Source organism: Anser brachyrhynchus (assembly GCF_964034855.1).
Source record: "Anser brachyrhynchus genome assembly, chromosome: 6".
Classification (NCBI taxonomy): Eukaryota; Metazoa; Chordata; class Aves; order Anseriformes; family Anatidae; genus Anser; species Anser brachyrhynchus.
The window spans coordinates 33,767,617-33,780,243 of NC_137700.1; the positions used below are offsets into that span (position 1 = coordinate 33,767,617).

The 12,627-nt window shown below is 41.9% G+C and overlaps 1 protein-coding gene across 7 annotated transcripts in view; it reads right to left on the bottom strand.

Moving 5' to 3' along the window:
• SORCS1 (sortilin related VPS10 domain containing receptor 1) overlaps window positions 1-12,627 on the bottom strand; it is a 291,500-nt gene that overhangs the window by 245,902 nt on the left and 32,971 nt on the right. The window contains exon 2 of one of the 7 annotated variants that reach the window (XM_080597286.1): window positions 5,236-5,285. The exons of the other annotated variants lie outside the window; for them this stretch is intronic. Coding sequence (XP_080453412.1) covers window positions 5,236-5,285 — 50 coding nt within the window. The remainder of the gene's footprint in view (window positions 1-5,235; window positions 5,286-12,627) is intronic. 7 annotated transcript variants of the gene reach the window in all.

Here is a 12,627-nt window from a genome sequence, read left to right on the forward strand (position 1 = left end):
CAGATTTTTTTTTATTTGATCTCAGCTTACCTTTCTCACAGCTGCAATATCAACACTGCAGCAAGAGCAAGGTCAGTAAAATGTCAACATACACGAGTTCAGTTTGATAAAAATTCCCAATTCCCATTGATGTTAGCAAGAAGCTTCTCTTACCAGCTTAACTTTTACCTCAGCACTTAATTGTAGAGAGTGATATTAAACCCTCATTATCTCAACCAGAAAGTTTTAATATACCTTTAGCTTTGTAATCAGGATAATGAGGACAATTACATTTACTTTATGCTTTTTAGGGAGCTGTGTGGACCCATTTACTCTTTACTGTGAAGATGAAAATTGTTCTACAGCATCTTACAATGCAATCATAAGACCAAGCAAAAGCAGCCTGATTTAACACGGTTGTGTTAACTGACCAGGGGAGATTTAAGGAAACAAAAAAACCTTCCATTAGATTATTAAAAGAGGTGCCACACTAACAAACCTTTGCAGAGGACAAAAAGGAGAACAAAAAGTCAGAGAAACAACAGAAAGACATGCTAGCCCTGTTACTCAAAGACCATGTGTTATGGAGTACTTGACTCAATTCCATACTTGGCTACAGACTTTCCTGTCAGAGCTTGGCTTGTCTGTGTAGGTTCCCTGGACTCCTGTTCCACCCTATCCACTCCAGGAAAATGTAAGTACTGCCTTTGTGTTTATCTGCAGTACTGGGGGGGGGGACAATGATGATTAAGCCTGATTTACATGAATTTAGATACTCATTTTCTTACAGAACACTCTACAGTGAAGCTACATCTTTGCAAAACAGAAAAGGCTACACACTGCACGTTCCTGGAAGAAGAGAACTAACTCTGGTAACTGCTTAGCCCAGCATAGAAAAACCACACTTGTGTAGAAAGGGTCTGGACCACAAGCACAACACAAAGACTAAATCTTACTTATAGGCACCTTTGTGTACTACGATTTACAAAGAAACTCCTTGAAACCGAAGTGCACTTGGTGAACATTTCATTCAGCAATTAAGAACACAGGAAGATAACTCAAGGTTAGATAAACTTTTTGATATCAAGTGATAAAATTACTTTTTTTGTCCCCACTTTGCTTCTGTAAATTCCATCTCTGCCAAGGCTGAATCCCTTAGAAACATTTCTCATGAAATGTATCCACTTTAAAATAATTCTCCCAAGGAATAATTACTAAGGAAGAACTTCCATCTATATTTAATTAAATCTGAAAAAAAAGTTTTACCATAATTAAAGGTAATTGAGACCTTCCACTGAGAACTTAGCACATATTGCCAATGATAAATTTTAGGAAGTGGCCTTGGTTGGTCCATCATCTTGACAAATACAAGAGTACAGAGAACTTTCTACTGTATTTCAGGGAAGTTTTAAGTAAGAAATAGACTCAGCAATGTTTCATTTAGTCTAACCTAATGAAGGCCTAATCTAATGCTCATTAGGAGACAGCAAGAAGCATTCCAATAAGCTTTGCACCAGGTTCTTTAAGAATATAACAATTTCTCTTGGTACCACACTTTTAGACCAGCAAGGGAAAAAGCATGTTAACATCAGCATCAACAGTAAAGTTTATATTCTCTTCAGGGAGAGCTGGATTTCAAAGAATGTTTGTCCTCACTTGAACTTCAAATATCAATGAAAAAACTACTCTTGGTAATACCGGACATAAGCAAAACAGGTAACTGACTTTAAAAAATGTTGCTCTCTTCGTAAAACATAATAGCCAAGTGCCATAAGGAGCCCTGCCCCATGTAATGTAGATGTAAAGTATGACAGAGTGTAGAAAAAGTGAAATCGTGCAGCGCAATACAGACTCAGTCCAGCTCATAAGCCTGTTTTAGGAGTAAGCATTGCAGACATTAGGAAAAGAAGACCTTAATGAACAAGATCTACAAAGTTCAAGAGTGTTTTTTGTTATCCTTCCAGTTTGAACTATTTTTGCCAGCAAACACACTTGAATTTTGCATCTGCTTATTTCTAGTTATGTCTGGATGTCTCTCCCCCTCTTACTCTTCCTTTTTAATGCATTAGATTTTTCTTTAAAAAGGTGGCACTTTTCACATACATTAAAAGAACGCCATGGTTAAAAAATGGCTTTGTCAAACATCCAGTCAGGGTCCCTCCATCATTGTGCTGAATTTCCTACAGCTCCAGTAGTGAAGTAGACCTGGTTCAAAACCATTTACCACGCAGCACTCCTGAAATATGCACAAATACCATTTTGCACATATCCATACACGAGCCCTTCTCTAGTAAGGCAGAGTCCAATGTGAGATGCATTCTCTGGGCTTACTCTTGTCAGTTTGCTTATCTGTTTTAGCATTATCTAGCATCCCACACTGAACTGGCCTTTTTTTTTAAGCTGTGAAGTGTTTCTGGATTTGTACTGCAGAGCTATTGGCTTTCCAGTTTTAAAAAAAAGAAAGCAGGGGGTTTATTCTGTTTTTAAGCAGACATTCTGCTTGCATCTTCAGAGAATGAATGCTTGAACACCCCTGGAAACAAGATTGTTTTTTTTATTTCAATAGCAAAACAAATTTATAAAGAACATCCAGTGGCACAGTGGTGAATTTAAACAATCGCTTTGCAAGCAGGGTGGACTGGGTGCAGAATGGGAGAACCAGAGTAAGAGATTGCTCACAACTCAGTTGGTGATGTAGGTACACTGCTTTCCCACTTCCCTCCTTTTCTTGGTCTCATCTGAATGCAAGCCATCTGGGTCAGGTTGCCCAGTCTGTGGATTTTTTTAAACACCTAAAGAAGTTTTTTCCAGTTGCCTAATACAATTCTCCCAAGGTGTTGAAAAACTAACAGCAAATTCTTGTGCTACAGTGATAAAAGCTATTAATCAGTGGAAAACTCAGGGTTTGGATCCTTCCTTTTCTTTCTTTCATTTCACCCACTCCTTTGGGATCTCTTCCCTCTAATCAAGCATCCTCTTCCCTCCCTATTCCTTCTGCAGATATCCCCTGTGAATTTGTACCCTTGTCTTTTACACAACCAGGTCACACATCCCTTCACACCCAAAACTTATTTTGATGGTTGTGTGTGGGCAGGAGCAGTGATATTAATAACCCAAAGGCGAATGGCTAGGCATAGCCAGGTCATGAGACTCTGAAGATTGCACTCCCACTGTACAGACTGCTCCTATTTTGTTGCCATGGCTTCCTTTTAGATGACTCCAGCAACTCACCTGCAGCAAGCTGAAGTCCCATCTCAGACAGGAAAAGTGCACATATTGCAGACAGCCTCTCCAGATGCCTTGTCACATTCAGTAGGTGATATTTATAGGCCAATTTTCTCAGCAGTTGCTTTGTTGGTAACATTTTGTGAGGTAGGTTGTACTTTCCAGGTAGAAAAAGCACACACAAGTGCTGCTGTACCGCCGTATTACATGATTTGGATACAAGACTTGCAAGACAGCTGAAATAGTAACCTCTGCTCCTCAGCTCTTCCATAGATTTGAGCTGTTAATGCTTCACATGCATGAGCAGAATCAAAAATTAAGTCTGAATCTACCAGAGCCAAGCCAGCTCCACATCAACAGAGATGGGATTTGTAGCAGTTTAGTATCAACAATTTGAGGGCTTAGTCTGAATGAGCAAGGTTTTGATCTGGAACCACTGGAACTCAAGGGGACATGACAGATTTTCAAACCAAACCCCAGATCCTAGCTCTTCAGCACAGAGATGGTCTGCACACCTATTAAATTAGCATGCCTATCCAGGCAAAAGCAGAGATGCCATCTTTCCTATCCTGTCCCACAACAGTAACATGGCACAGTAATTAAGAACCTGCTCTGTTCCTAAACAGCTTTTCACTGGGAGTCTCTACATCCTTCATGGCCCTTTGCCATAGATAGGAACTCAGGTACAGACAGACAGCTCATCCCACACCATCAGACATGCCAAACTGTAACCCAGGTCCTGGGGCACTACAATAAAGCTCCATCCAGTTAGAGCCACTGAGAAGAAAACATAACAGCTGTTTGGGAGGGATGAGGGGTGGTGCACTTCTTCCACCGCTCAGAGCTGCACCACAGGCATTGCCCTTGCTGGCCTTGACTTTCTCACAATTTACCTCCTTTTCTTTATTAGCACATTGCTGAATAATTAGGGATTTGCTTTCTAATTTAACTGGCTGAGATCTTAATTCTTTCGTACACTGCATCCAGAAGTGCCCTATAACATATTTCCACTAGATGCATAAGCTCTTCAGAAGTATTTCCCTATGCCAGACCCCACACTTCACCCACTAGATGGGTGCATGAAGTGCTGTGCCACACAGTAACCAGGAGCCCACAAACAGCTTCTGGAAAACATAGGGGCACTCAAAGGGCACCGAGCTCCCTGCTGACACCCAGCACAGCAGCACACACAAGTATGAAAGCTTGTTGGGGATGCAGTGCAGCTCCAGACCAGCCTCTGCATGACATTTTCTTCTCCAGTACATGGTACAGGACACCATGCCTGCAAGCAGACCCGAGCAGCTAAACCTGTACCAAACCACACCAATTCTGCCAGCCTGGGCAATCTTTTTTCCGCAGAGTATTTCTTAGAACAGAAGTACCAAAAAATGTCTGCTTCCCACTTTTGGAAGTCCACTGTCTTTTAAGGTAATGACCCTTGATTAAGATGACAGAATATGAGAATTTATCTTGTGGGAAAAATTAGTTCATCTAGAGAGAACTAGATGGGGAGCTGTCGCAGGCAGAGATCTCACCTCTCCCAGTTTGCATTCCTGTGCAGTGAAAACATGCGGTTCTTCTGAGAAAAAGGCTCAAAGCAATCTCATTGGCAGCACAAAGAGTAGATTAAGCACAATGGCCAAATTAGCTGCAAATAACCTGCCTCACCCCAGAGTGCTAACTGGGGCTACATCTCCCCAGCTCAGATGCTCATTTCTGAAGGTGGATTCCAGCAGTTACATTAACACCACCACACAATTTAAAGGCTATTGAATATAGAGAAAAATTCCCAGGTGGACATGTAGATGTACAGCTCTGAGCACAGCAGAGACCTCTTCTGAGGCTTCTGGTCATTTCTCTGACAAATAGCACTGCCAATTAGAACTATTCCTACTCTGAATATAACAGAATTCAAACACAACATGGTTTCTGCTGCTTCCAGGACAGAGACATTGCAAGCAAGTCAGAAGAGAAAGCTTTCTGCCAACAAGATACTCAGTTCATATGCAAGAGAAAAAAATTTCAACTCATCTTTCCATCCTTAGTGGGCAATCTGGTGCTCTCCCACCCAGCTGCCCAGCCTGCAAAGCCAAAAGAAAGCTCAGCCCTAAGACAGAAAAGGGTTTTGATAACCAATTGCAAAGTGCTTCTACCAAGTAACAGCTTCAGTCTTAAGTGGCTTGAAACATTTTTCATGTGCAGCTTCAATCCAGGAAATTAATCAAAACAGCACAAACAAAAAGATTCAGCTTTTGAACGGCAATACATATCTATGCAGGCAATCCACATAATTCTTGCTGTTTAATTCCCTAGAGACACAACTGCATATATTACACAAAGCTTAGATATTAAACGTCTGTTTCCAAGCAATGAATTGCTGCCATAAACATCCCTGGATCCATTTTTAGAAATACTACAAATAGCCCATCTCTGTCTTGTTTTGCTGTCATGTCTCTGGCATTTTGTGAGCATCTTGATGCTTTCTCTTACCTCTCCCCTCACCTAGGGCATCACTCAGTATTCCTTAGGACTGACAGCCAGGGCCACGTTCCCATTCCTCGTTGACCTTGTCCACATTCTCTCTCAGCTCATTTCCCTTTATGCCCTTCCTGGCTTTACCTACATCCACAGTTACTTTGCAAGAATAAATCACCTCTGTCTGTCTGCTAGCTACAACTCTGGGTCCTTCTTTCAAGTCCTGAACACTTTTTCACAATAAAAACCTATGCAAATCTACACTGTGATTCTGATGTTTCTGAAGTGCTCATTAGCACAGTGCCCAGATACTAAGCAGTTAATAAAGAGCTGTTCTAACCTTCCTCACATGAGCATCTTGAGCATCCTTAAATCAAATTCCTTTCCAGTTTGTGATTGACTGCTCTTCAAATATTTAAAGAAAGTTATTAACTACTACAGCTGGTTGGGAATTTTGTCAGAATAATTTGCAGGTGGAAACACTCCTAACAAAGTGAGTTTTCCATAGATCACTTTCAAATCCTCTTCCCTCCTCTATTTTCTGAATCTAAATGGGATTTTCTACTGGGGGAAAAAAAGTCAAATTGATATCTGCCTAGTGAAGCTGACAAGTGGCATTCAGGCAGACTGATGGAAGTAGGGAGCCTCAGTTTCTTTCTCAGCTATACAACCTTCTTTAGACATGCTCATTGCCTTCTGTGGAAACAGCCCTGCCTCTGTCTCTGGCAGCTAGGTCAGAAGGCTCCTCTCAGCTCCACTCTTGAATCTACAGGCAGCTTGAGAAGGAGGGAATGAACCTTCTAAGTAACCAGAAAGAACTACATTTCTTTCCCCCATTTTTTAACCTTTCAAACTTTTTTACATGTTACTAATTATTTTAATATTAATGAGAGAAATGCCAGCCAGTTCTTCCGGCCACTGATCCCTAGCCATCCCTATATTGGATGCATTTAGATTTTTAATACTATATGCACACACAAGCCATTTGTCAGGAATTCTTGGTAATCACAATCTGTACTAGTTTGTAGGGAGCTTTTAGAGTCAGAGGCCATTAGCAGCCACATCAGAATATTAAACTGTTATTATGCTGTTTTCTGTAATCTCCCATGTGAGAAAGCTTCGTCTTCTCAGTAAAAATACTTTCCTGTTCTATACTTTTGACCAAGATGATTTTCTAAATGAAAGTGTTGACACTACATATTCATAACAGAGTATATGTAAATAGGAAAAAAGCTGAGCAGGTACAAACCAGTTATAAGCAACTCAGCCAGTAAAAGCATTATTAACCACATCATTCTTTCAAGCAATGAACTCCTCAGACCTGCAAAGAATTTAAGCAGACTTAAAGTAGCCCCATTCAATCAGTGGGATTCCACAAATATGCATCTCTTTTCCTGACTCAAAACCTGTACTCTAACTATCCCAAAAGAATTTTAAATCTTTTTTTTTTTCCAGACCTGTAAAACCTTCTTTATCCCAGTAGTGTTTCTTCCATCTCTTCTCTTTCAAGCTGCAATTACTTGTTGAGCAAAGGTTAGCAGAATTTATCTGGCTTGGTAAAAGAATCAGATTTCCATCAGCGATGCACAACCGCTGGATAAGAGCACAGAAGCAGTTTAACAGTGAGGATCAGCAGTACAGGAAGCTGGCAGCGTTTAGGGGGAGAAAAAAATGAAAGAATGAAAAGCACGGCATATAAATTCAGCTGGAAAAGGGAAAACAAACAAATATTGGAAACAAGTTAGGTCAACAAGGCTGAGTGATCTCACATGGATTACACATAAGAAAGGGCAAGACACCCTTCTACTCTGTCAGTAAACAGCTACTTTGGCTTTCAATTAACTGCTTATTCACAGCTCACTTTCCCTGCAGCTGCAAGCCCAAAAGCCAGACTCTGCATCTGCAGGGTAATTCCTGCACCAGCGGATTCCTCCACCAGTAAGTGATGTTACTCTACATTTACACCCCACGGCCAGTTCAGTCCCAGGGAAGCGTAGATCAGAGGGGTTTCTCACTGCCCTTCACCAAGAGTGTGACTGTAATAGGAAAAAGCGTAAGCTTGTGACCTGAATCAGTAGCAAAGTTAACGACAGCAGGAATACATTTGCATTCTCATGGAGGACACCAGATATGGTCCCCATTTTAAGCCCTCTCTTCAGCCACTCCTTTGCAGGGAGTGATTCCCCAACTGCTCTTGTAAACTGGGAATGCATTTGTCATCCTAATTTAAAGACAGATGTCTTTTTATTGTATGTTTTGTTCGTGTCATATGTATTGGTTTTAAATGTATATCTGCATTTCTCCAGCTTGTTTGTGGAAGTCCTATAAACCAGTGTGTACAGAAACTGGAACAGCTGAAAATCCTACCAAGTCCTTCCCATCCAGGCAGCCTGTCAGCAGAAAGGAGTTACATCAAGGGGAGCTGCAGCAGAGCTATCAGCATAAGAGACCTAGGATCACCTAACAGGTTTTGACAGGCTCTCCTCAGCCTTAAACACTGACAAAAGTCAGTAAACCACACTTTCTTCACAGGAGTGTGTCTGGACACAAAGAGAATGATCAAAGTGAAGAAATGGATGTGGGTATCCTTAGCACAGTCTTACACTGGAGCATCAAGACATCCAAGTGATTTAGGAGCCCTGACCCCAAGACCTCTAACAGTCCCCAAGCCAGATATACTTGCACCACAGCGCCTTCTGGTAAGGCCTCAACTCCTCCATCACTTCTGGGCAATTGGTCAGATCTATCACGCTCTGGCTTCCACAGCAAGGCTTTTGCAAGCCGCCCTGTGAATTTGCAAGCGAACGTATCTGCACGCCTTCCCTCCTGCTACACCGCTTGAACCATCTGGCAGACCTGGACCAAGTTCTACAGCAGCAGTAACAAAAAAAATCTCAAAAAAAAAAAACAGGCAGTTGGGTAGAAAAGAGACATCCAGGAAACATCCCCTGGGAGTACCCTTTCTACAAGGAAAGCCAAACTTGCCTCTTATTGAGCACCTGTGAGCCCTGAAGAGAGAATTAGAAGGAACAAAAACCCTCATGAAGCATTGGCTCGGGGGAAAGTTTCAATCAGAGCTGGCAACAAGCCACACAAAGCAGCCATTGGAAACCAAGCTCCATTACTTCCACTGAACACAGAGCTACTTTTTAAAAGTATCTCTTACCTGAAATCTCAGGAATTTAATTAAGTAAATTGCCCTCAGAGGCAGGTAAGTATCATGATGCTTATGTAACAGATGGCTTACACTGAGCAGTTAATTGCATTACCCATGACCATACAGGAGCAGTGGCATGGGAACCCAGGAGTCCTGCCTTTCTGGTCTTCCCCCCCATCCCCCAATTAAGGCACTCAGTTTGTTTCACACTTGCAGGTCTTCACAGCAGTCCTGCAGCACAAAACCCAGCTTTCCCCATCTGCACAGGCAGCCAGTCAGCACACTGCCATGAAGCTGCTGAGTCTTGGACCTCTCTTGCTGTTTTGGCTCAAGCAGCCTGAGGACTCCTGTGTCTCACAGCAAGTTTGCTCAGCTGTCCTGCTGCTCTGGTTTTGCATGAAGGACCATGGCCACATCTAGGCTAGGCTTCACGGAAGGATGCCAGAGCAGCTGTAGACACTGGGCACTCAGCAGCACACCCACCTCTGACTAAAGCCAGCATCTGGCATACGAGCTTCAGCCATCCAGGTGCACAGGCACTGGAAAGCAACCTCTCTGGCCAGCCTATCTGACTTGCTATGTATGTGGAAAGAGTCTAGGCTTGGACACTGTCCCAAAACTTAGAGCAGATGGAGTTCCTCCTGCAGATGTCCAGGAAGTGGTAGCAAAAGCTAGTCCATCTTTCAATCAGATGATAATAAGAACTTATTTTTATCTATTCATTGCTAAATCATGTCTTTGCTTTCAGTTTCCAGTCCCACAATTTTTTGTCTTGAGCTCCAGAGCACCCAAATCTGAGATGTACCTGAAGTCAGAGCTTCCCAGCTGCTAGAGGTAGGCAAATAGCACCTTTGACAACAAAAATTAAAAGATAAGAACTGAAAAAAAACAACACCCACAGATCCACTCCTAACCTTACGTCTCCCAGTGCTATAGAAGATGTAAAGTGTTAGTCACACAACTTGCCTCTCCTTGCAACTGGAAATCTGGACTACGCACAGCTAAAAGAAGATATCAGATCTGTCTTGCACAGAAAATTTTCAGTCCCCACAAGGAAAAGAAGACAATTCCAGCTATGAAACCTATTTTTCATTAGAACAGTACTGTTGGTAACATCATCATTATGGTTAAATAATAGTTTTAGGGAAGAAGGCAGCATGGTATACAAATAGCTAAGGCATGAAAGCATAAAGGAAGGAAAGGGTCAGGGTAATGATTAAGTACAGGAGTATGACAATGATAAAAGATGAACAGATCAGAAAACATAAGTGAAGAAACATTTTGACTGTTAAACTGCATAAATTTGTCACTAAGAAAATGGAATCATCTATATCAGGACTAGACAAACTATGGGATAACTGACAGTATAGAACAGGCATTTGATGAGCCATTGACATTTGTGCTCTGTGAGGCTACAGTTCCTGCCACTCATCAGAAAAATGAGCTACTGGTTTCCAACTCTGCACACAGATCTCTTCTGGAGATAGATTTGTCCATTAATCCAAAGGTAAAGCGAAGCACATCAGCTTTATTATCTGGTCCCATCACAGCATGTGGGGCTCTTCTGAAAGGAAAAGCTAATGCTACAGCAGCATGCAGAAGAACAAGAAAAATCTATCAAGCCCATTGTCAGCCTCGTGTAGTTAATATTTTTATTAGTGTTAATAAAAACAACAAAATAGCAGCCCAGTTGGATAAACCCCTGTTAAAGGAGCCATGAAGGTTTAACACCATGGATGTGAAATTTGTGCAGTCTAATACATTAGTTCAAGTAAGCATGAGGATCACTGGTTTCTCTGCATCTAATCCTCATCTAGCTCAGACATTCAGAAGCTAATGGGAAGATTGTTTCTTAACCCAAAAAGATAGCATTTTACAACATCTGAGAAAAGAAAGCACATACAGTGTCACTTCCAAGCAGTATCAGTAACACCTGGATGCAAAGGAGAATTTCATATTATGCTGAAGCAAATACTCCATCCCATTAAGTAGGTGTAGTTTAACATATTCAGAGACATCTCCTGGATTATCAAATGCGTTTAAAAAAGAGACATCCTTTTCAAGAGGAGAAAGGGAATGAATAAAAAAACTCCCTAGACTGGAATTGACCCTGAACACAGAACATTTCTTTCAGGGCTATTAAAAGGCTGTTGTTTTTTATTAAGCTATGCTTGTTCTTCAAACAGCGGCAGGTTACTGAATGCTGAAGAAAACTAATCTTCTGCATTAGAGTGCCTGAAGGCAACCTCATCTCCTGGACATGTGTAACTTGGGCAAGTCCATGAACTATGCTGTGTTTATAATCTGTTTCTTGTAACAAGAGCACAAATTCTTTATAGAGTCTGGGGAGCAGCTTGCTGAGGAGGCCCGTGGGTCCTGGCAGACAGTGAGCAGAACACAAGCCAGCCGCATACCCTGGCAGCAAAAGCTGCCGACATGCATAGGAACTGCAGCCCATCCAGTGACTGAGGGTGATCATTCACTCTGCTCAGCACCTATTAAATACTACATGCAGTTTTGGAACTCCCAGTTCAAGGATAAAGCTGGAGCAAGTTGAGGACAGAGACAGAGGATGGAAAACACCAAGAGGAAAAAACACTGGAGGATGGAAAACATGCAAACTACACCCTACTGCTTGCTTTTTACTCCTCCTCCACTGCAAGACCTTGCTTTATTCATTTCTGCCTCTCAGTCCTTCACTGAATGTGAAGGAAAAAAAGCACCAGAAGTTTTCTGCAATTCATGTTGATCAGGAAGAACTGACCTCCTGCAAAGAGCTCAGCTGCTTCCTAGCCAGGAGGCCCACACTCTTTTCTGTCTATTTCATTTTGATAGAGCAAGACTCCCCGGAGTTTTACTAACATATTTATGCACCGGGTGGGTTACCCCAACAGCTGCCAATAAATCTTATTATCCTTCCCCCACAAGTCTTGATAGCACAGAGTGATTGATGTACTAAAACTTGGTATAAACATGGAGATAAACATCTGCCATTCCTTTCCTCCCTTGTCTTTATGGCTCCGGCATTTTAGAAGTGACAACCCATTGTTTCACTTTTAACACAGCTGTTCTAAAGCTGCCTGAATAATAACAGAGGTTATGCAGGAACATTAATCTTTACTTCCTGGGGGAAATAATAGCTTTTACAACTCACCCCCAACACAGCCCCCTTGATCTTTAAACCAAAGAGTGCACAGATAGCACTCTTAAAATTGGGGATGATAGATGCCTAACAGCAGCATCTAAAGCACTGGTACCCAACTTCTGGCTCTTGGAAAATGTCACACATGAGACTGAGGCCATGTGAAGCAGTCATGCCCTCACTGGGAGGGAGGGATTCAGACAGTATTACAAATATTTTTACCTGCTGATCAGCAAGGTATGCAGATCACCAGTCCAGAGACATCAAATGAAGTTTTATAACCCACAGAAAACTGTGGCCTCACAAAGCCAGTAGTACAAATAGACAACTCCAGTGAAGCAACTTGCTGGAGATTACCCAGCATGGTCAGCAAGCCATGAACCAAACCAGGTGCTCTAATTCCAGTCTTGGTTTCTATCCACAAAAGATCTGTTCCCCCAGTTTACAGACATGTGAAATCCATGAGCAATTGGTCTGCTGGAACAGAAATTACCTGGCAGGGAAAAAAAAAACTGAAGTATGTGATAAGAGCTACTGTTTCAAAGCTGAACACCTGTGCATATTTCCCTCTGCCACTGATTACTTCTAATTACACTGATTACACTAAGCAACTTCAATAGATTCTAAGACTCTGGGCATTGGCAAGGCT